This window comes from Leuciscus leuciscus (assembly GCF_965113295.1).
Source record: "Leuciscus leuciscus genome assembly, chromosome: 5".
In the NCBI taxonomy this organism is placed as follows: Eukaryota; Metazoa; Chordata; class Actinopteri; order Cypriniformes; family Leuciscidae; genus Leuciscus; species Leuciscus leuciscus.
Window position 1 is genome coordinate 41,666,680 of NC_138729.1, and position 23,402 is coordinate 41,690,081.

General features: G+C 36.0%; 3 protein-coding genes across 7 annotated transcripts; 2 read left to right on the forward strand and 1 right to left on the reverse strand.

Annotated features, from left to right (window-relative positions):
- Positions 1-842: 842 nt before the first annotated feature.
- On the forward strand, positions 843-5,028 carry LOC309499236 (uncharacterized protein). 4 transcript variants are annotated; one of them, XM_082170416.1, is made up of 6 exons: positions 843-1,142; positions 1,470-1,526; positions 1,970-2,050; positions 2,209-2,307; positions 2,419-2,574; positions 3,660-5,028. In XM_082170416.1, the coding sequence occupies exons 1-6, from the start codon at positions 1,140-1,142 to the stop codon at positions 3,693-3,695; spliced, it is 432 nt and encodes a 143-aa protein (XP_082026542.1). In that variant the 5' UTR covers positions 843-1,139; the 3' UTR covers positions 3,696-5,028. The 4 variants fall into 4 exon arrangements, 3 of the variants coding, with proteins under 3 accessions (XP_082026542.1, XP_082026543.1, XP_082026541.1); XM_082170417.1 differs by lacking the exon at positions 1,470-1,526 and having other exon boundaries at positions 844-1,142; XM_082170415.1 differs by lacking the exon at positions 843-1,142 and having other exon boundaries at positions 1,373-1,526.
- A 3,599-nt stretch (positions 5,029-8,627) lies between these two features.
- Positions 8,628-20,458, reverse strand: mvk (mevalonate kinase). Of its 2 annotated transcripts, none has more exons than XM_082170358.1 (10): positions 20,129-20,458; positions 18,901-19,048; positions 18,596-18,734; positions 17,768-17,923; positions 15,646-15,749; positions 15,512-15,557; positions 14,657-14,747; positions 12,950-13,069; positions 11,815-11,968; positions 8,628-9,194 (listed from the first exon to the last, which is right to left on the reverse strand). In XM_082170358.1, exons 1-10 carry the CDS (start codon positions 20,204-20,206, stop codon positions 9,043-9,045), a joined length of 1,188 nt encoding a protein of 395 aa, XP_082026484.1. In that variant the 5' UTR covers positions 20,207-20,458; the 3' UTR covers positions 8,628-9,042. The 2 variants fall into 2 exon arrangements, with proteins under 2 accessions (XP_082026484.1, XP_082026483.1); XM_082170357.1 differs by having other exon boundaries at positions 18,596-18,737.
- Positions 20,459-20,608: 150 nt separating this feature from the next.
- On the forward strand, positions 20,609-23,086 carry mmab (metabolism of cobalamin associated B). Its single transcript, XM_082170383.1, has 9 exons — positions 20,609-20,790; positions 20,915-20,979; positions 21,152-21,245; positions 21,327-21,384; positions 21,696-21,768; positions 21,884-21,981; positions 22,445-22,509; positions 22,594-22,653; positions 22,744-23,086. Exons 1-9 carry the CDS (start codon positions 20,687-20,689, stop codon positions 22,826-22,828), a joined length of 702 nt encoding a protein of 233 aa, XP_082026509.1. The 5' UTR covers positions 20,609-20,686; the 3' UTR covers positions 22,829-23,086.
- The last annotated feature ends 316 nt before the right edge of the window (positions 23,087-23,402 follow it).

The window sequence follows — 23,402 nt, forward strand, 5'->3', positions numbered from 1 at the left end:
CAGAAATTATATTATCTTTAAATCTTTTCACCACACTTTTAATATCAACTCACACAACTTGAAAAAAAAATACTTGAGTGCATGGGACACATTAATTTACAAATCTACAATAATGTAAAGAAATGTGCATTGAGCCCTATCCCTTTCTGTGCCTGTTTCTCTCTCTGTGTGTTTCAGTGAAGACAGCCCGTTCATTTAGAAGGTGATTCAACTGACTCGAACTATCAGTGCATTTACCATTACCATTACATCCAATCAGAACCGAGTATTCAGATTCAAAAACATTACAGGCCTAATGTTTCCAAACTTTTTACCAGTAGGCTACTGTATGTAATGTGTGTATATATAATTCATGTGTATTCATGTTTAAACGCAAAGTTGTTTCCCGTTATTTTACAGCGGATATGTAAATGTACAAATTTTCCAAATACAGGAAAAATCTGTTAAATAAAACAGTAAAATTCAGTATGATTACAGATTTTTTTTACAGTGTGGGTTGAGTCCTGAATACTTGGTTTTATTATATTTCAATGGCTCTGTCGTTCCTCTCCATCCTTGACCCCTTTTCTTAGCTGCCTCTGTTATCTGAAATAATGTCAGGCCATCCTTACAATCTATTCATCAGTGCAGAAAGAAGCTGCCGCTGACATTGATAAAAAATACCATCTGTGCCTCGCAGGGAGAAGAGACAGAGAGGTACGGCCCTCCTCCTCCTCCTCCTCATTGCTCTTCATCAATGCAATTTAAATTGAAGAGCTCATTGGTAATTAAATTCAAGCTGGGGTTACGGCGGGGGCCGAAGACACGGATTTGACACACACTGTAAAAAATGATTCCGCATTTTAGTTGTTTCAATGTAATTTTGTAAGTTTATACAACTTGTGGTTTCTGAATTTGTTAATTCAACTTAACATGTTAAGTTTTCACTGTCTCAACTAGTCTGCAAGTTGACATAACTAGAGTATTTGCCGCCTCAACTTAAAAACATATGCTGAACCAGTAAGGTTAGTTCTCATTTTTTATCGCGAGATGAGATCACGTGAAGCGCGAAACAAACAGGTCTCTCGCCTTGACTCCTTCATCGGCCATTGCTGGAGAGTTTATCGGCAGATGATTTAATTCTTCCACTATCATCAAATATGGTAAGTAAATATTCGTTAATATGATGTAATAACTTGTAAAATGACATATGAAGTAATCATCCATGTATTGTTCAATATCAACGTTTCTAGATCACATTGGACTGTTGCTAATCCAGTTTTACCAGTTTTACCAGTTTAACGTTACATAGGCTAATATATATATATATATATATATATATATATATATATATATATATATATATATATATATTAATTATGTGAGAGAGACTGATATATGGATGAATGATAAAATAGCCTAGAGAGCGGGAAAAGCATGTCGTGAAAAATAACGCATTTCTACCATGTTTGTTCACTCTCATGTTCAAGTTATTTGCGCCAAAATCAGCAAGTCTAATCACCATTCAGGCAAAGCAGCGTCGACGCGTGAGTACGACAACAACGAGCTGACAAATAATGTAACGTTAATTTAATGTAAAACTGTGTGAGTGGTGCGGCAGGATTATCAGAATCCTCCGGTGTTCGAGATGGACGCTCCATAACTGAAAAGTTGTTGTACAACTGTCTAGTTTTACTTATTAAATGTCGAACTTAAAAGACTGTGGTCAGTTATGTTTAGTTTATTGTGGGAGATTATGTAACTATAGCAACCGCTTAACCATCGCAGTGTTTTCCCCAGAACTAGTGAAATGCTTAGCAGCTAATACTGTCCTAATAAGGTCTTAATAGTAATGTCAATAAATATATATCCACAAATTTGGTGATAAACTATTATTGATCTAGTCTTGATCTTGATTGTGTATGTGTACTCGGTTTATTAAATGTTAGTTGACTTAATTGTTCTTTTCTTTTGCCCTTGACCAATAAAGTGGAGCAGCAAGTTCTGTTTATTCAAGACAACCAATGAACGCATTGTCAGAAGGCACTACAAGCTGAAGCACTGCCATCATGTAAGTAACTGTCTGCTTCCCTGCATCTATAAAGACTGTGTGTGTTCATTTAGAACTGAGTTTGCTCTAAAAAATACATTTGTCCAGGGACCACACACAATCTGTCCGGCTCTGTGCTGCAGCTTTTACGTTGAACTGTGATCTTTATGCTTTCTCAGAGACCTGTGGCATTACAGGCAGACAGGAGAGTTAAAAAAGGATCCTCCAGTATCTGCTATGGAAAAAGAGGTGGCCGGTTCTTTTTTTGTGAGAGACAGGTAAAGTCCTACACTGCTGAAAATGGTGTTTAGATGAATATGTAGATATATTATTTTGCAGTGTTGTTTAACATGCTGCTGTTATGTTTGTGTCATTTAATATTAGTTTAGATCAGTGCAGAATTCAACATGCTAATTTCACTGGACCTGAGCAAGTCCTTTTATGAGGGTCTTGACTGGCATCTACCAAAACTGTTGTGTCTACCGTTCAAGCACTTTGCTGACATTGCTGAAATGAGGACCATAATGGACAGCCTAGATAAAAATGTAAGTACATATATTTCTACTGTACTTTTTTCATAAACATTATGGGCACTTCCTTTCTTGCCATTTCTGTTGTCGTGCATATTTTTTATTAGTGCTGCAAAATATTGAAGAAAAAAGTAATATGTCATTTGTTAATGCGTATTTAAAATAAATTAAAATTAGTCACCTTCTAGTCAATCATTTTATAATGACATATTAAAGGTGGTATCAGCGATTTCAGGCCCAAACATAAATGATCACATTCATCTAATATTTCCTAACGATCCGCTAGCTGCCCGCCCCATAAGCATGCTGTCAAAAAACCGCGTCTCTCTAGGTAGCTAGGCTCTGAGATCTGCACACAAAAACAGTTGGTATCAACATCACTCAAAACCAAAATAAATAGTGTTCCAACCAATCATCGACAGGGGCGGGTGTTGTGAGGTTTTGCGCTCGTGCACGGCTGCCTATGACGGCTGCACGCGAAAACCTCACAACACCCGCCCCTGTCGATGATTGGTTGGAACACTATTTATTTTGGTTTTGAGTGATGTTGATACCAACTGTTTTTGTGTGCAGATCTCAGAGCCTAGGCTACCTAGAGAGATGCGGTTTTTTGACAGCATGCTTATGGGGCGGGCAGCTAGCGGATCGTTAGGAAATATTAGATGAATGTGATCATTTATGTTTGGGCCTGAAATCGCTGATACCACCTTTAAGTTTTATCTTTGATAATCAAAATTACATTTTGGAAGAAAAAAGTCCCCTGTGAAATCAATTTCTTTAGGCCTTAAAATATTGTAGCTTGATTGTAACATTTTATAATGCTTCATTTAGTGTACAGATGCAAAATGCCTCCGTTTATTCACAGTGTATAGTATTTGACCTAAGTCTCTCAGTTTAAAGGTTTTTTACAGGATAGTTCATTCAAAAATTAAAGTTCTCTCATCAATTACTCGCCCTCATATTGTTCCAAGCCTGTAAGACCTTTAATCTTCTTCGGAACACTAAATAAGACTTGGTGTACTCATGTTGTGTTTAAGTGGTTGAGCTTCAGTGTTGTATGTGTGAAAGCACATTTTGAAGTTTGTCATTTTTTAATACAGCACACAGATTCCGAAGAAGATATGATCGGGGCATGACTCTAGGAATCATCGCAGTGGTGGAAGATGTGATAGACCCAATTCCATGCAACTCTAGTGATGTGGCCCTTGTAATCGAGGAAGCAGTTGTTCTGCGAGGATTTGGTGACATACAAATGACATTGCTTTATGCTCTCAACATAAACTACCCCAGAAAACACCTCAGATACACTTTCGAGGTGATTCATGAACATTGGAGCTGATACCTGCAGTGCAAGAGTGCACTCTCTTAAAAATACATTGTTGAATTAAAGATGTTGTTGAGGTAAGGTATGTATTTCTACAAAGAGCCTGTGTTTTCATCTGTATTTTTTTGTTTACCCATGTTTTTACAAGTTCTCTGCATCAAGGGCCTGACATCATTTTCATTGTTTAACTTTGTTTTATTTTACTTGGCTAAAACATATATTAAGATTTCATGTGGTTTAAAGTTATTTCACAGTTAAAGAGGTATTATTAATGTGAAAAATCTTAAAGTGTTAGTTTAACCTAAATTAAAATTATTTTGTTAAATGTTAGATCTCATGTTGCTCCAAACCTAAAAGACCTTTGTTTATCTTTGAAACATAAATTAAGATATTTTTTTAAATGAAATCTTTGATCTTTCTGTCCCTCCTTTGACATCCTATTCAACTAATACTTTCAAGTTCCAGAAAAGACATCCTTAAAGTAATCCAAGTGACGTCAGTGGTTTATATATTTGTTTACATGCAGCAGTGTCAGCTTTCGCGTCGACACAAGAATCATGTGCTGCTATGTTCTTGTAAACATTTGATGGAGAAAACTATTTAATAAATAAAATGGAATGAAACACTGACAATGCTTCATAAAACCTAGGTTAAACCACTGGAGTCACTTGGATTACTTTAAGGATGTCTTTTCTGGACCTTGAAAGTGCTAGTTGCTTAGGCTGTCAAAGGAGGGACAGAAAGCTCACCGATTTTATTAAAAAGATCTTCATTTGTCTACCAACAATGGAAAGTATTAACAGGTATTAACAGGTGAGCAACTTTTTTTGTGTGAACTGAGACTAAGATTTTTCACATAAATATACCCCCTTGTGAAATAACTTTAAAACACATGAAATCTTAATATATGTTTTAGCCAAGTAAAATTAAAAAAAATTAAGCAATGAGAATGCATGTCAGGTCATCAATGCTGAAAACTTGTACAAACATGAAAAAAATCCCACATGAATACACTTTCTATGCATTTTTCAAATACATTTTTATCTTTAAACTTCATGCAATTGTGATATAATTGTATTCCTTTGAATATGTTGTTTATTCTTAACATTTATTGATTTGTAAGGAACAATAAAACCATTTGTATGGAAAAATCTGTTATTTATTTGGTTGAGTGTGCTATATTGCAAGTTGAGAAAATATGCTAAATTAAGTTCAATGAACATACACTTTAGTACAGATAACTTGAAAATGTAAGTTATCGTATTTCAACTAATATTTAGAAGTCCAGGTAACTTGAACATGTAAGTTATTGTATTTCAACTAATCTTTACAAGTCCAGGTAACTTGAAAATGTAAGTTATCGTATTTCAACTAATCTTTACAAGTCCAGGTAACTTGAAAATGTAAGTTATCGTACTTCAACTAATCTTTACAAATCCAGGTAACTTGAAAATGTAAGTTATTGTATTTCAACTAATCTTTACAAGTCCAGGTAACTTGAAATAATTGGTTGGCTCAACTATTTTAACTATGTCAACTAAACTTTTTAAGTTGAACATACTTAGTAGATTAAGTCAATAAAACTTAACTGAGTCAAAGCAAAAAAATAACTAAAAAATGTAAGTTGAGTGAACAAATTTTTTTTTACAGTGCAAGAGAGAATGCGCAGAGAGGACGCCACACAGAGGGTCAAGGTTCACGAAAGGCAGCCTCAGCCAGCCAGTTCCCATTCATTCATTCCTATGCCACACAAAAGCCTTCTGACATTTAAAGAAATGAATAAAAACAACAGAGAGAGGGAAAGAAAGAAGAAAAAAAATCAATTATTCCAGATTTTTTTCCATCTCCACAAACTGACCTTTTCTATCCAACATCCTCAGCCAGTTGTTTGTTGGACAGACTTCAAAACTGCCAATAGTGTTTAACTCATAGCCGGCCCTATCAAGGGCTCTCATGTCTGAGAGCAGGAAGGAAGGGAAGAGGAAAAGTCGATAACGATTTGGGCGATCCAATTTTGTGAAATTGTTTGTCAGCACAAACACGAGGCACATGACTAGCAGCAGGTCATGGGGATTTGGGTGGCGTGGGCCGGTCCTGACTCCTGGGCCCCCCTCTTCTGGTTAAAGCCAGCTTTACTCATTCATCTGTTCCCCCTCGAAGCGGCCGATGTCGCCTTCTCCTCCCTCCGCTAATCCGGTTACTGCATTCACAGGCAGTACCCTCTCTTTTCATTACAGCAGATCAAAGATTGAAAAGCGATTCCTCAATCTGTCTGAGGATGAGATCCAAATTGGATCGGGCTAAAGTGGATGTGGCAGCAGGGAGAAAATGGGAAAGGAAGATGATGCGACTCATTTTTACCCTTTAAAGCTGATGGCATCAGATAAAGCAAAATTCAGAGTGTGTATGAATAGGCTGGTGGCCAGTTTGTGGGTAAATGCCACACGCCATGATTGACAAGAGGACAGCGGCTCACTTCTGGGGTCTGAGGTCACTTCCTCGGTGCACTGCGGTTGTTCCGTTGAGTCACATTCTTAAACATCAGTGTACTCCAAAGGTGGAAATCTGATTGATGCAAGTAAAAAAAGTACACTTTGCCTCAAAAGTTTAGGGTCGTTAAGATTTTCTCATCAAGGCTGCATTAATTTGCTCACGAATACAGCAAACACAACAATTTTATAACAGTAATAGTATTGTTACAATTTAAAATAACTGTTCTATACTTTGATCGATTTTAAAATGTAATTTATTCTTGTGGCGGCAAATAAAATTTTCAGCAGCTTCAGTGTTGCAAGATCCTTCAGAAATCATTTTAATATGCTGATTTGAATCTCAAGTTAATTCTTATCAATGTTGAAAACGGTTGTGCTGTGTAATGTTGATGAATAGAAATTTTTCACAAACTGCATTTGTTAATTTTTTTATTTTTGTAACATTATAAATGTCTTCACTGTCACTTAATGATCAATTTAATGCATCCTTGCTGAATAAACTACCATTCAAAGGTTTTGGGGTCAGTAATTTAAAAAAGAAAAGAAATGAATAGAGTATAAGCAAAACACATAAAACAATTTTTTTTATTTTTTTTTTATTAAACAGGCAAATGTGTGTATGTTGTCATTAAACGTCACTGTTCAAGCTCTTAAAGAGATAGTTCAACCAAAAATGTCCATTGAAAGTCAATGGGGTCCAGTGTTGTTTTTGATCTCCACTGATGTGCATTATATGGACAAAAACAGAATTTTGTTTTCAAATATAAATGGCTTAAGACAAAACAAATATGCTAAAAATACAATTAAGACAAAAGAGGAAGAAAATTACACTTTCCAGGAAAACCTGTTGCATAAACATAGCCACTAAGTTAAAGGGTTAGTTCACCAAAAAATTACATTTCTGTCAGTAATTACTCACCCTCATGTTGTTCCAACCCCGTAGACTTTCGCTCATCTTCGGAACACAAATTAAGATATTTTTGATGAAATCTGAGAGCTGTCTCACTCCTCCATAGGTTTCTATGTAATTGAAAGTTGCCAGCCCAGAAAGTTAGTAAAGAAAATGTTTAAAATAGTCCAAGTGACTACAGTGGCTCAACCTTAAGTTTATCAAGTGACGAGAATACTTTTTGTGTGCAAAAAAACAAACAAAAATAATGACTTTATTCAACTATTCATTTTCTTCTGTGTGGGCCTCTGAGTGAGTTCAGGGACCGTAACAGCGCAGCGCTTCTGGGTTGTACGTCAGAACATAGGCACACTATTTCAATTACATAGAAGCTTATGGAGGAGTGAGCCAGCTCTCAGATTTAATAAAAAATATCTTAATTTGTGTTCCGAAGATGAACAAAAGTCTTACGGGGTTGGAACAACATGAGGGTGAGTAATTACTGACAGAATTTTCATTTTTGAGTGAACTAACAATTTAAGACTGTCTCATCAATTCGTTAGGGCTAATCAGTCTTACTTTTCGTAATCAAATTAGACCAATCTACTTTTTTTATGTAACTGACTGAAAAGTTATGACCAGTCTTGGAGAAAAAAATCAGATGAATAACTTGTAAGACCAGCCTAAGCAATTTTTGCAACCGGCCTGGTCTTACGCTGCACATTACATTGTCCCCTCACTTCCGAAACGCACCTGGATTAACATGCTGACGGCTTCACATTAACAAAACTGTCAGAACTCACTTTCAAAGGCGTCTCTGACCTCCCTAGGTCTTCTCAAATTGACTTGCTCAAGCATAAGAGGCTCTGTCCTTCTGCCGGCCTTCAGTTTACAGGAACACATTAATCTCAGTGCAAATCCATTTCCTTTTCTCTAGCTCCAGGTCTTGCGTGCTGGAGATAGCCCTCTTTATCTGTTCCTCACAAAACACCACTAAAATTACACCCCTCTCCTGGGACTGTGGGGAAATGTGCTCCGCTTAAAGTGCAAAGCGTTTATTTCATCACTGCGCTTCACAGATCAGCCTGGTCTGCCTGCGTCTGGTCGACAGCCAAATGCATCCTTGCATCCACTACTTGGCTTCAAACCCGTTATGGTGCAAAATATTCTGACAAAGAGCAAAGAACTGAAAAGTAATTACTTTGGGTTTAGTGACAGTAATACAACGGCTGTACTCAATCCAAAATGCTCCAAGCTGTGCTAGTTCTGGTCGGGAATGTGATCCGTGTTGAGAAACATTTTGGCAAATGAGATGATCGTCCTACATTTGCTAGGAATACACAGACAGGACAGGAAATAATAATCTTGTGCAACACAGCTTTTAATGAAAAAGATGGTTGGAATTTATTAAATATTATTTTAAATTAATTTCATTCATATGTATTTAAAATATCTATTATTTGCATTCACACACTGTCTAAAATTGACAGTATTAAATCCATGTGTTACACTCTGCTGCCATCTAGTGGCATTGATGTGTGGAGAAAAAAAAACATTCAGTGCACAAGCACTCTGAATGTAATAATATGTCAAATAAGTTATTATTTAACATTTAACTTAATTCAACAGATGATTATCTTATGTTTTATATCATTTTCCAATTTTCCAAGAATGATTATGAGCTACATTTGTCGAACCAAGATCCAGAGTAACAGCAGCAATGAGCATCCGTGCAAATGATAACAACGAAGCATAAAGTATATTGTTTGCTTTGAGTCTCAGTAGCTGTTGAGGATCTTCAGTACGTCCTGACTGAGCGCAGCAGATGAGTGCTGCTGTACCCCAGGAGCTCCAATACTGGTCTCCCAGCAGTCAAAGCCACAAGACTTTAACTCCTCAAAGGTGCTCTGAATCACTGATGCATCGGTCTCTGCAAGCAAAAAGGACGAAAACATGCCCATTAACACCAAGACCTAGACAAATGACTCTCTACAAAACCAAAGCTCCATGGAGTTTAAGCTAAATGTGTAAATGTGGAATTCCTGAATCACCGAACCAAACTGCTAAATTATATAATATAATATAATATAATATAATATAATATAATATAATATAATATAATATAATATAATATAATATAATATAATATAATATAATATAATATAATATAATATAAAAAGTTCAGGGTCGTTATATCTATATATATATATATATATATATATATATATAAAAATCATACTTTTATTCAGCAAGGATGCATTCAATTGATCAAAAGTGACATTAAAGACATTAATACTGCTATAAAAGAAATGCTGTTCTTTTGAACTGTCTAATCATAAAAATCATAAAAATCCTGAAAACAAAAGCATCATGGTTTCCACAAAATTTTTAAAGCAGCACTATTGTTTTCAGCATTCATTATAATAATAAAAAAAAATTCTTGAGCACCAAATCATCATATTAGAATGATTTCTGAATGATCATGTGACACTGAAGACTGGAATAATAATGCTGAAAATTCAGCTTACATTTAAATATATTAAAAAAGAAAACAGTTATTTTAAATTGTAACAATATTTGACAATATTACTGCTTTTACTGTATTTTTATCAAATAAATGCAACCTTTGTGTACAGTGTGCACAATTATATTATATTATATTATATTATATTATATTATATTATATTATATTATATTATATTATATTATATTATATTATATTATATCGTAGAGGGAGGACTGGATACACATTTATCACTTGTTCCAAACCTACTTAGGTTAGTGCAGGAAGCAACAATGGAATTACTGACAACCTGTTTCAAGGCAGTTCAGAATCGGTTCTTTCTTTTGGGAGACAATGAACAGCTATATAACACACTACATGAAAGGTAATACCCGAAAAGCATTACGGGGGCCTTTAAATAACGCTGAGTTGGCAAACAACCTGATTTAAAGGAGCAATAAGGCACACAACAGCTGAGAAAGACCAATCATGTCAGCAAATCAAATAAAGAAAAGGACTTTACCTCAGAAGTCTCAATTCAGCCTTAACAAGGCATGCCTAGAAATGACAATGTCACATACTCAAGCTGCTAGGCTAACAACATCACACCATAAACATTGCCCTGCTTCTCCCTGCATTGTGCCTCCTCTTTATTGGAGGCTGTTTTTGAGGGTTCTAAGATCCTGATTAAAATTCAATGCGTTAGTGGCTTCAGGCATAAACAAAGAGTGTGGCCCTGTCTGACAGCTTCTGCGTCAAATTGTTAGCTTTGTCAGACAAGAGTGACAAGCAAGATTTACCTCACAAATCGCATTAAACAGTCACGCAGTCTGCAGGGTGCCACCCTCATGGAGACTTTTCAAACAATACGCAGAAATCAGACTGATTAACCACAGGAAGCATATAAAAAATATACTCCGCAGGGTTCCGTGAAGACATTTCATACAAAATTTCAAACAGATTGTTTAGTTGTCTACACAAATGCATTACAAAGCCCGAGCAATATTGGGGGTAACGAATTACAAGTAACGTGAGTAACTAGTAAAGTAACGAATTACTCTTAAATTGACAGCAAAACATCCGAGTCACTTTTCAAATAAGTAATGCAAATTACTTTGTTTTCTCATTTATCGACTGACCCCTCTCCTGTCCCCATGTTTAGAGAAATCAGAAGTACTGTGAGTGCAGAGGCGTTGTGTGTGCCTTGGAACGAGCAGCTTTGTATGATGCGTTGACGTAATTTCCACTGAATGAGGAAGCTAAGGCGGGACATATTGAATGGCTCCTCCCCCTTTTCAAATAGCCAATAGAGTTTAGTTTACCTCACAGATTGCAAGTCATACTTGACAGCGCCATGGAAGCAAATCTGAGCGCTAATGATACGTTGGATTCAATAGTAAAGGATTTTTCTCCGCCACTTCTCCTGCACCAACAGACTTAGCAGAATCGTCTACTGACGAGGATGAAAATGAACCAACCGTCTTTGGAGTCAGACCGTATCAGTTTGAGCCAAGTAACGTTACGGGACGGGACGCTTTAGATTCTAGAGAGCATTTGATTGGACAGAAAATGTGACGAGAAGCTGAAGTCCGCGGTGATGTCATAAAATTCCGTGATCCATTTTAGCGGAAGTGAGAGACTAAGTTTTGAATGCTTATATCTCCTAAACTTTTCATTGTTTTGGAACACACCAGCTTGTTCATAACCTTAAGGCTAACATATTCATTCTAAAAGCTCGAAAAATTATTATTTTTTTAGGGGGTCTTTAAGTAAGAGTGTTGAACTTTCTTCTCCTGCATCCTATTCTTCTGCAATCCAGAATGGCAGCACAGCTGAAAGGTTTGTTTGAGTAACACTAATTAGTTACTTAATTATTGTAAGTAACACAATTAGTTACCTTTTTAGGGAGTAACACAATATTTAAAAGTAACTTTCCTCAACACTGAGCCCTAGCAACCACTTATAACATTCTAGCATAAAGGCATTGATTTTTGAATGATCAAGAACCAAAATCTTTGTTCTGGTATTCTGGCGTGTATATTGGTACCTGGTCGTAGGAGAGTGATTCCACAGCCTCCTCCTCCTGCCCCCGTCAGTTTGCTGTGCAGCCCCCTGGCCAGAGTGACCCTACACAGTGTGTCCAAAGATGAGTGACCCACACCCATCACATTCAGATGGTGCTGGTTTATATCAATCAGCTCCTGATGACAAATGGCACACAGAGAAAAGTCTAAAAAAGAATCAATAAAATCCATCCATCCAGCCATCAGAGCTTTCTTTGAATAGAAATATCGATCATTTCTTTGGTCTTTTGGCACTTTTTATTTAAAGGAAATTTGAAGGAGGACATGAAATTATGGGCAGAAAACAGAGAAACAGGATAAAGATTCAAACTTGCATCGCTCTTCTGCCCAACACAAATCAATGCGTAATGCGCAACAGCTCTTGTATAACGTTATAGTGGTTGTTCACTACACAACATTTTCTGTTTGTTGCAAATGTGTAGATATTGATACATGACCCTAGAGACATCTTGGGTAAAAAAAAAAGTTAAAAAAAAAGGCAGGCGTCCACTTTCATTTATGTCAGACTATATGATATATGTCTCAGCTAATATTTGGTCACAACTGATACCGCCGACTGGGAATTTTAAGTCACCAGCCCAAGTCTATTCGGACCTACTCTTTTACATGCAAAATTTGAATGATGACACACAAAGCCAAGCAACTAATTTTATTAATGTTAGTAATGTTTTGCCTGGAAAATAACACTTAAAGAAAACCCAAAAAATAAATCTAAAATACTGTACCATTCAAAAGTTTTTTAAATAAAGAAATACGTTTATTTAGCAAGGATGCATTAAATTGAACAAAAGTGACCTTTGACTCAAAAGTGAGTTCTTTTGACCTTTCTATTCATCAAAGAATACTAAATAAAATCCGGTTTCCACAAAAAAAAATATTACACACCACAACTGGTTTCAGCACATATAATGCAAAATGTTTTTGAGCACCAAATCATTAAAGAAAAGAAACTTACCAATCCCAAAAGTTTTAACTGTATTAAATAGCAAAAGCACCTGCTGATTCCATGAAAGAAGAATGTGGCAAAAACTGAAAAAAGTGTCTGGCACAAATAATAATATATATCTTGTTTATGAAGAAAAAGCTGTGTGAATGTACCTCCAGTATGTTGTAGTGCTCCGCTGAAGGTCCGTGTGTGGCCATCTCTGTGAGAGTCTGTTCACAGGTGCAGGACACGGCGCTGACGGACTCCAGAACTGGCTTCATTACGGAGGAAAACTGCAAGACAACACAGTGCAGAGGACTAAAAGGACAGATAAGTGCTGTACAAACACAGCTGAGGCAACAACATTATTCATCAAAAAAAATCAGCTTAAGCTTGTCACAGTAAAAGATAATTATAATTGTCAACCCTTAGGTCAAGCAGAATATCACCATACAACTGCAAATCAAACTCTTGCCAATTGGAAATAACAGTCCAATGTACAGTCAAACCATTTCTCACATTATCATTGTTTATTCGCTATAGTTTAGTAAATGGTAAAACAATATGACAAGAACTCCGAGTTATCAAATCAGTTGGTATTTCACTGGTTTTGGCCATCCTTCTCTTAAGACTGTCTCACAAATTAATTGGGTTGAATAGCCGTCAGCTGTTAAATTAAAGTACACAATTAGATAATAGCTATTTAGGTCAACCAATTACCAAGCAATGTTTAATTTTGTCTGTGGTGTAAAAAGGTCGCATTAGCAATTAAAGCAAAAAATAAAAGCAAAACATGGTCAGGTCAAAGTGTCTGAATAATGTTTGGTCCCACATTTTTATACATTTGACTGGTAGTCCACTGTATGAAGAATTTTTTGGTATAATGTGTCACAGTTTACTTTATTTTGCTATCCTCTCTTACATAAATGAACTATAGTGTCCTGCACCCACTAGTGTCTGAATAATTTTTGGTTTGACTGTACTTTCATTGTACTGTACTGACATTCTCTGATAACTGATGAATTCGCGATTAGTTTACCAATGAAATCGGCTGCAGGTTGGGGTTTGCATTTGACTGGTTTGGGATTCAAAATATCATGCACTTTTGCCAGCTGCCATTAAATTGGCAGACGAAGATGAATAATAGTGTATGTATGCCACCTAGTAGGCTGGGGTGTGAAGTACTGGCTGGCGCACAAAAAAATCAATGGCATCTGCTCTTAGGTGCTTTACGAAGTGTGAAGTTGAAGCATGATGTACTGCCATTGTGCTGAATTCAATAAATCAGATATTCAACTGATCGAATGAGGAATCCATTTTAAGTGAGGCAGGAGCATTAGCAAAAGCATTCACCTCTCATGCTGCCATCTTGGCCCAAAAACCAGATATTCTATAAACTATCTCCTTTTGTGTTCTGCAGAAGAAAGTAAGTCATGCGGTTTGGAATAACATGAGGGTGGGTCAAGATGAATCATTTTTGGGTCAACCATACCTTAAAAACAAATTCTAAAAGAGGGTGGAAATGGCTGAGTAAAAATAAATTGTGCCTGTTCACGGCTTATTCCTTTGACTAATAATGCCACAAAAGTGTAGAATATGACCCCTTTCAAGTCGGTCCTGACTCTTTACTCTTTTCCACCCCAATAATCCCGGAATTCCACTTGGCCAATCGGGATGTGCCAGCAGTGAGGCTACCTGCTGCCGTTGTCAGGGTAACAGAGCACAGGAGCGTTGGCAGAGTGTTTCATTTGGAGCTCTTCTAAAAGGCACTCAGCACTGGGCCCCTGGAGTGTTCCTCCCTCACACAACACCGGCCATTATGCTAATTGAAGGGCACAGGAATAAAAATATGGAAGAGGGTGGGGGGAGCCATTTACTACCTTGTTAATTTTGTCCTTCACTCCAGAAACAAGCACTTTGGTGCTACGTGGTACTTTGGTGTTAGTGAGAAGGATCCTCAGAATGGGGACCCTGGGGATAAAATGAACCCAATGACACACTTAGAAAATTATGCTGGTTCTGTAATTTCACTGAAATAACTTTTTATAAACACTGCCTGCGCCTGGACAAAAAAAAGTTGCTTTTTGGAGTTGAATAGGCTAATACTTGTATATGTATATGTACAAAAGTCTTTGGGATGTGCTGGAGTAGACTTTACAGAGTGCTCGAATATTGCATTGTCAATACAAGATCTTGACTCAAAAATGATGCACCTCTTGATGGAAATATCACCACAACATTTATTTCCATCAAGAGGTGCATACATTTTTGGTCAAGATCTTGTATTGACAGAGTCCAGCACTCTGTAATGTCTCCTCCAGCACATCCCAAAAGACTTTCAACGAATTTAAGGTCTGGACTCAGAGGTGCCAATTCATGTGTGAAAATGATTCTTCATGCTCCCTCCCAACCATTTCACAATTTGAGCCTGATGAATCTTGACATTGTCATCCTGGAATATGGCCATGATGCATCTTCCCACATGGTTGTTTAAGAAATGAAAACTACACACTTCATCAGTCAGGGTTAACAAATTGTTGCCAAACATATAACATGCTAGAATCACAATAATAACTGCAATAATGATCCAGTCATAGACTCTCAAGTATTTGCCTATTTAAATCCAAACAGCAACTTTTTTTTTGCCAGGTAGTGTACTTTACTGATAAATTGGAACAGTAACTGTAACAGTAAAAATATATTGTGAAAATAGTTTTTGCAGAGTGAAATTTTACCAGCTTAGTGGAGTTATATTCCCAGCATGGTATCTTAAAAAGCCACCTGTTATAGAAAGCATAAAGTGATGTATTACAAAAAAAACAAACATCTAATGAAGAAGCTTCTTGAATGCATAAGACGGCAGTCATACCCCATGTGCCCACAGCATTATCCACCCCTGAAGGGTTACCATGGATGATCTTCTCGCCCATGAACGCCCACCTGTTAATCAGCTCCATCTCATCTTTACACCATCTACAACACAAACAGAACATTTTCAGTTAACAGGTACACAACAATTATTGCTGATAATGGCCTTTAAAACAAATAAAAGGGGTTTATATATATATATATATATATATATATATATATATATATATATATATATATATATATATATATATATATATATATATATATACACACACACAGTACAGGCCAAAAGTTTGGAAACATTACTATTTTTAATGTTTTTGAAAGAAGTTTCTTCTGCTCATCAAGCCTGCATTTATTTGATCAAAAATACAGATTTTTTTTTTTATATTGTGATATATTATTACAATTTAAAATAATTGGTTTTCAATTTATTATACTTTAAATTATCCTTTATTTCTGTGATGCAAAGCTGAATTTTCAGGATCATTTCTCCAGTCTTCAGTGTCACATGTGACATCCAGTCTATCACATGATCCTTTAGAAATCATTCTAATATTCTGATTTATTATGAGTGTTGGAAACAGTTCTGCTGCCTAATATATTTGATGAATAAAAGGTTAAAAAGAACTGCATTTATTCAAAATATTTTCTAATAATATAAATCTTCTTTACTATCACTTTTTACATTTACATTTACATTTACATTTAGTCATTTAGCAGACGCCTTTATCCAAAGCGACTTACAAATTAGGACAAAAATTCAGCGAGTCATCATAAAGTGGCAAAAACAACAACAACGCAAGAAGTGCTCAAAATACGAAGTTCAGGTATTATTCAGAGTAGCATAAGCCTGATAAGTGATGTTTCAAAGGGAAAGGATTTTTTTTTTTTTTTTTTTTTTTTTTTTTTATAAGGTTGAGTGCTCACGGAAGAGATGGGTTTTCAGCTGTCTTTTGAATGTTGTCAGGGAACATTTTTTATCAATTTAACACATCCTTGCTGAATAAAAGTATTGATTTATTTCAAAAAAAGAAAGAAAAAAAATTACTGACCCCAAATTACTGACCAGTAGTGTATATTGTTGTTACAAAAGATTTCTGTTTTTAAAACATTTGCTGCTTCTTTTTTTTTCTTTTTAATCCATCAAAGTATCCTAAAAAAGTATCACAGGTTATGAAAAAATATTAAGCAGCAGAACTGTTTCCAACTTTGATAATGAATCATCATATTAGAATGATTTCTAAAGGATCATGTGATAGACTGGAGTAATGATCCTGAAAATTCAGCTTTGCATCACAGAAATAAATGATGATTTAAAGTATAATAAATTGAAAACCAATTATTTTAAATTGTAATAATATATCACAATATTACATTTTTTTCTGTATTTTTGATCAAATAAATGCAGGCTTGATGAGCAGAAGAAACTACTTTCAAAAACATTAAAAATAGTAATGTTTCCAAACTTTTGGCCTGTACTGTATATAAAGTTTTTTTTAAGGAATTAATACTTTTATTCAGCCCTTGCTGAATGCATTAAACTGATCAAAATTGTCAGTAAAGACATTTATAATGGTACAAAAGTTTCCACAGAAATATTAAGCAGCACAACTAATGGCTGTTGAAAATTCAGATTTTCCATCACAAGAATAAATTGCATTTTAAAAAATATATTAATGTTAATATTAAAAATAGGAAGAGGACAGGAAAAATTATGGGGGTGATCATCTGCATAAGCACTGCAGCTAAATGTGAATGAGCATGACCAGAAGAGCAATTATAATTTTGACCCCTTTTTATACTTTTATCCTGTATTTCGAACCACACATTTTCAAAAACCTGGATGGATTTTTGAGAGGACAGAGGAAAGACAATGTCTTTGGAATTCTAAGTTAATATCTCTGCTCCTTGGTTGCTTAATTCATCATTTGATTTTAGATGATCAGATGTATCTATTAAAAGGGTGGTGTAGCCTTATCACTAACAATCTGGACTGGTAACCAAAAGGTTGCAGGTTGTTTAAGGGGGAGTCTCCCTGTAAAAAAAGTAAATGAAACAATCCTTACCTACATTATCTACATATAAAAGCCCCATAATCCATTGTAATGAAGTGTTACCTGGCTGACTCCTGCTGTGGCGTAAGAGGAGACGATATGGTGCCTCTGGCAGACAGCAGAGCGGCAGACAGACAAACATTATAGGCGGCACTGGAGCCTAAACCAGCTCCTGTGGGCAACTCTGACCACACAGACACTGTGATACTGGCCAGAGCTCTGAAAAAAAAAAAAAACAGCAGCAAATATCAAAAGCCCAAATTACAACAATGTTCATATTAAGTTTTCAAATACATGCAGATTTAAAGTGCCCCTATTTTGCTATTTTAAAGTTGCCTAATTTTGTTTTGGAGGTCTCCCACAATAGGTTTACATGCATCCAAGGTCAAAAAAACACTTTAATTTCATCATAATATACAATAATAGCTTCACCTCTTTTTTCACAGTGTCTGAAATTGATCAAGGATTCAGTTTCTCTGAGCTTACTCTGCTCTGATTGGTCAGATGGCCTAGTCTGTTGTGATTGGTCCACCGCTTACAGTGCGTGTCAGAAACAAAATGACCATTACCATAACTGAATTTCAGCTTAGGAGGCTTGTTTAGCACTTGTACACAGTGATACGAACAGCAGCGATGGTGTCGGTTTTACCATTCTGGATGCACAAGGTTTATGCAAATTTTTTACAAACCTATATATAGGCAGTTCAGAATCTGTTCTTTCTTTCGAGAGACAATAACTACATTTGTCGTGCACTTTGATCTTTTAAACTTTGCAGACCTTTACATCCACAAACAGCTATAGCCTATTACACATTACATGAAAGGTAATATCTGAAAAAGCTTAATAGGGCACATTAATAAATGATGCAGAGAGTTGAACAGTGTTCTTACTCTGCAAAAACAGTCAGGTACATGTAGAGGAAAGCCAACACTGCCATGCTTCTTGTGTCTGTGGATTCATCTAAAATGCCTGTGAATTCACGTAGTCTCTTCAAAAGATCTGCGTCAAGTTCCTTCAGGTCCCCCTGCTCTGCTGAAACAATGAACAGTCAAAGAAACACAGGCCAGAGATGATTGCTTTCCGACACTGCATTATTACAACTTCAATGAATATACAGGGGTAAATAATGACAGAGTTTTCATTTTTGGGTGAACTATTCTTTTAATAAAAAAAACAAATATCTATCTTCTCTCACCTTTACACCCAGCCAGAAGAGGCTGCAGTGCTGTTATTTCCCAGGCCAAAAAAGTGTCAATATTGGGGAGGTTAATGCGCACTTCACCGGATGCTGTGGACTGCAGTCGCAGGTATGTGCGTAAATTCAAACTCACAGCCAAAGCAACCTGTACAAGATCGATAAAGAACAGAAGAGGGACTTTAAAGGGAAAGTGAAACTTAAAAAAAAAAATTGTTATTACTGACTCACCCTCATGTTGTTCCAAACCTGAATGAGTTTCTTTCTTCTGCTAAACACAAAGAAGGTATTTTGAAGAATTTTGGTAACCAGACAGTTGATGGTAGCCATTGACTTCCATAGTAGAAAAAAATAAAAATACTATGGAAGTCAATGGCTACCGTTAACTGTCTGGTTACCAACATTCTTCAAAATATCTTCTTTTGTGTTCAACAGAAGAAAGAAACTCATACAGGTTTGGAACAACTTGAGTTGTGTAAGTAAGTAAGTAAGTTAAGTAAGTAACTTGAGTAAGTGATGACAAATTTTACATGTTTATGTGAACTATCCCTTTAATTTCAGTTTTCCAAAAGTACATTGGACATAATTAACCTGAATGATCTCAATCATCTCATCTTTGACTATGAACATTATTAACCCTAAAATCAACACTGAAACAGTTGTCATTAAATAATAAGCAATTAAAATTATTCCTTCTAAATTAATATTGGTAAAAACTAAAAAACATGGCAGTAGCTGATACTCTCTACATAACATTAAATGTTACAGCTTGCTAGAAATCAGTTACTGACAAATGACACCTTAGCACTTTGTATTAAAGAAAAAATGTCAAACTTAGTAAATTTTCAAGTTAGCATTTGATCTATAACACCAACATTGTATGTTGTATTTTTAGTGATAAAACACAATTTTTGTATCAAAATGGAATAACTATAAATATTAAACCTATATACTACATACAAATTACATATTAATAAAAACACATAGAAATGTAAAATTATTCACACAAATGGAACCCAAACACAATAAATCACCAAAAGACAACTGAAAATAATTTTCAGGCCCATCATCTTTTTTTTTCTTCTTCTTTTTTTTTAATTTTTTTTTTATCCTAAACGAAATATCCTTCAAAACTATGTTTTTTCTAAAACACTTTAATGAAATAAAAGCGCAAACTCATCAATTAAAAGACGTCAATGTTGGGGTCTCTGATGATTTAAACACCCACCTTTCCGTGCACGACAGAATGCTCACCGTGGAGAATTACTTTCCCTGGTGCTGAAACCAAGAACTCTCTTGTTTGCATCCTGAATATTAGAGCTTGGTCAAACTTCTGAATTTGCAAGATATTTCCCAGAAAATGTATCAGTATATGCTGACCAAAGCAATAAAAACTTGCTAAAATCTCATATTTGTGGTCATCCACCGAGCTTAATTCAGCGCACTATTCTTGTAGCAGATACAAATAACAGTTCAGCTAAATAATCCGAGAAATCCAGAAGTAAAGCATCATACACAGAACCCATCGCTTCGGCTTGTCCATTGCCACACACGTGAACCGTCGCTGTAGTCTGACCCAATCAGGATTGAGCTCTCACATCGCTGACTCTAAACCCGCCTATCAGGATGAAGCTCTCATAGTCACCAACTCACAAAACACCAATCGCAATTCGCACCACCTCGTGTCATAGGTTGCGTGATAGGACGCCCGTCTACGGGCAGCAGAAGCTGTCAAAACGTCAACAGTAAACATAGAAGCGCGTTTGGAAATGTTTTAGCGTTTACGATGTTTTCTTTCGTGACCAGGTCCACGGGTCTTCACCGTGCCCTTCGTTTAGGGACATGTATAAGCATAAAGCAGATGCAGGCTGTGTGTGGGGATAAAAAAAGGTAAAAGGACTGTTGTAGCTTTGAAGCCCATATCCCATGTGTTTCAGGCTAATGTAGCCAATGAACTACTAGTGTATCAGCTTAGATATTTTGAATGTTACTAAAGTTGTCTTACTTTTCCAAGGTACGCCAGCACATCTGAAGAAAACAGAAGAATTCCCAAGATATACACAAAAACTGGAGATAAAGGTTATATGCTTATTTGTGCTGGCAGCCTGTATATTGGGATTTTGAAATTATCAACATTATATATTTACAAAAAAATTGGAAGTTATGTTACTGGGTACTAGAGTTGCATGTCAAACTGAAAGTGTTAGGTTTGTGTAAGCATTGTCTTGTTTTCAATGTCTCACCTCATTAGGTTTTTCCAGTACCTTCACAGGCGAGAGGAGACCAAAGGAGGATATTATATTTGATGCTTTGGGAACAACAGATGAATTATCATCAGCAATTGGGTAATGTAGCATAATGTCAGGGTCAAATCAAATGACTCTAAAATGCTTTCCAACAATAAAACGTCTGATTCCCCTTTTCAGGTTAGCAAGAGAATTTTGCATTGACAGTGGCCATTCATTCACAGATCAGCTGGACAAGGTCTGTTTCTCTCTGATGTTTGATAAGAAGCAATGAATGATTTTATCTACAGTGGACCTGAAATTATTTGGACACTCAAGCCATTCTTTAAATGCATGAGTTTTAGTGCTTTATATAGAAAAAGCCATTTGCGAATAGATTTTGGTAGGCCTTTCCACATAATTAATTCCACTTCTCTGAGTCATTTTTGCAACTGGCATCAAGTTGATTTCAGTCAGTTGACCTCAGATTTGAAATGTTTTCAAATAAATGGCTCATGGTTTACATTTTTGCACGTCATAAGTGTCCTCATACTTCTCTTGTCTGTACAGATCCAGTGTGTACTACAGGACGTAGGATCAAATATTGCCACTCCACGGTCATCAGCTAGAGACAGTCACATCCGTAAGCTCTAAGCAGAATCAAAGGACGTTTTCAATATACAAATGCATTCAAATATTGAACTGCGTAGATTAGCAGTAAAATGTGAGCCTCATTCTGATGTTCCTGTTCCAAACAGAGAAGACAAAGTTCAGCTCTCAAGCTGTGATTGAGCTGGAGAGGTGGATTGATTCGTTGACAGAGGAGCTGCCTCCACTCACCAACTTCATACTTCCTGTATGTTCCAGAAATATGTATGCTTCATAATCTTGAGTTGAATGGCAATTAGACCCTAGGTGGGAAATTGCAATTGTTGCAAAAGTCACCATGAAATCAAAATTGACAATTCATATTTGTATGTAATTCAAGTTCCCTCCTAATCTATAATCAAATTGACTTCCCATCCCTCATGCAACAACATCTCTTCTCTGATGACATGTTTACTGAAGTGAGGCCAGGACAACCTGTCAATCACAAGAGATCACAGCAGTAGCAAACTATAATGATCCAATCAATTCCCTATGGACAAAATCAAGTGTTCAAGAAGCCGTTTCACTCGGATATACGTCACAATAGGGGGAAAAAAAGACTATCGCAGCCTCTGTTGTATGCCGACTTTAATGACATGTTGATGACAATTAATATTGTAAGTAAGGTGATTACTGAAGGAATGCCATTTAATCTCATACTTGATTTGCAGTCAGGAGGGAAAAGCAGCGCAGCTTTACATGTGGCCAGAGGAGTGTGTCGACGGGCTGAACGCTGGTCAGTCTGACGTACACGTGCACACAAACAATGTTCTCAGTTCCACTTGTGTTACCTTACCTTATCAAATGTTATCTATTACAGTGTTGCCCCTATTGTCCGTTCGGGTGAGACAGATCCTGAAGTTGCCAGATATCTGAACAGGTATGAACTTATTCTATTATTCTTGTCATTAGAATCTATTCATTTTAATGTGATTTAAGTCATATCAGTGAAGACTTTTTGCTTCCACAGACTGAGTGACTACTTGTTCACGGTGGCTAGATATGCTGCAATGAAAGAGGGCAATGCAGAAACGATCTACAAAAGACCTGAATAGGGGAGGAAGAAAACATCTCAGTGTCTCATCTAAAATTTCAACCATGTTCCTCTTGTCTCATTTATATTTATATCATAAATATAGCAATCATGTTCTGATGTAGTTTGTACTATAGTCATGATCCCATAGTTCACCTTCATTTAAAATGGTCATTTTTATATCTGTATGGATTACTTAAACTACTGTGGTAAAATCGCCATTTGTACCCTGAAAATGATGTTGATTTTATGATATAAATACATCAAAATTGAACATGAATCATCCTTGCATTTTACTACATTTTTCATGCATATACAATAGCTTTCAAAGTTTAAGGTCAGTAAGATTTTTTTAATGTTTTTGAAAGGAGTCTCTTAAGCTCACCAAGGATGCCTTTGTTTGATCAAAAATACTGTGAAAACAGCAATATTGTGAACTATTACAATTTTATTTTAAAATTTAATTTCCTGTGATGGTAATTATACATTTTCAGCATCACATGTCACATGACCCTTCAGAAATCATTCTAATATGCTGATTTGGTGCTCAAGAATAATTTATTATTAACATCAATGTTTAAAACCATTGAGTTGCT

Bases quoted from the DNA above. Each gene is read 5' to 3' on its own strand.
- LOC309499236 (XM_082170415.1), top strand. From the start codon at position 1,461: ATGTTCAAGTTATTTGCGCCAAAATCAGCAAGTCTAATCACCATTCAG. The intron at 2,051-2,208 runs GTAAGTAACTGT...ATGCTTTCTCAG, and splicing joins AGCTGAAGCACTGCCATCAT to AGACCTGTGGCATTACAGGC. The intron at 2,308-2,418 runs GTAAAGTCCTAC...ATATTAGTTTAG, and splicing joins TCTTTTTTTGTGAGAGACAG to ATCAGTGCAGAATTCAACAT.
- mmab (XM_082170383.1), top strand. From the start codon at position 20,687: ATGTTTTCTTTCGTGACCAGGTCCACGGGTCTTCACCGTGCCCTTCGT. The intron at 20,980-21,151 runs GTTATATGCTTA...TCACCTCATTAG, and splicing joins CACAAAAACTGGAGATAAAG to GTTTTTCCAGTACCTTCACA. The intron at 21,385-21,695 runs GTCTGTTTCTCT...TTGTCTGTACAG, and splicing joins TCACAGATCAGCTGGACAAG to ATCCAGTGTGTACTACAGGA.
- mvk (XM_082170357.1), bottom strand. From the start codon at position 20,206: ATGCAAACAAGAGAGTTCTTGGTTTCAGCACCAGGGAAAGTAATTCTC. The intron at 15,750-17,767 runs GTAACACTTCAT...TTTGTGTTGTAG, and splicing joins CCACAGCAGGAGTCAGCCAG to ATGGTGTAAAGATGAGATGG. The intron at 13,070-14,656 runs GTAGTAAATGGC...GTTGTCTTGCAG, and splicing joins TGAAGGACAAAATTAACAAG to TTTTCCTCCGTAATGAAGCC.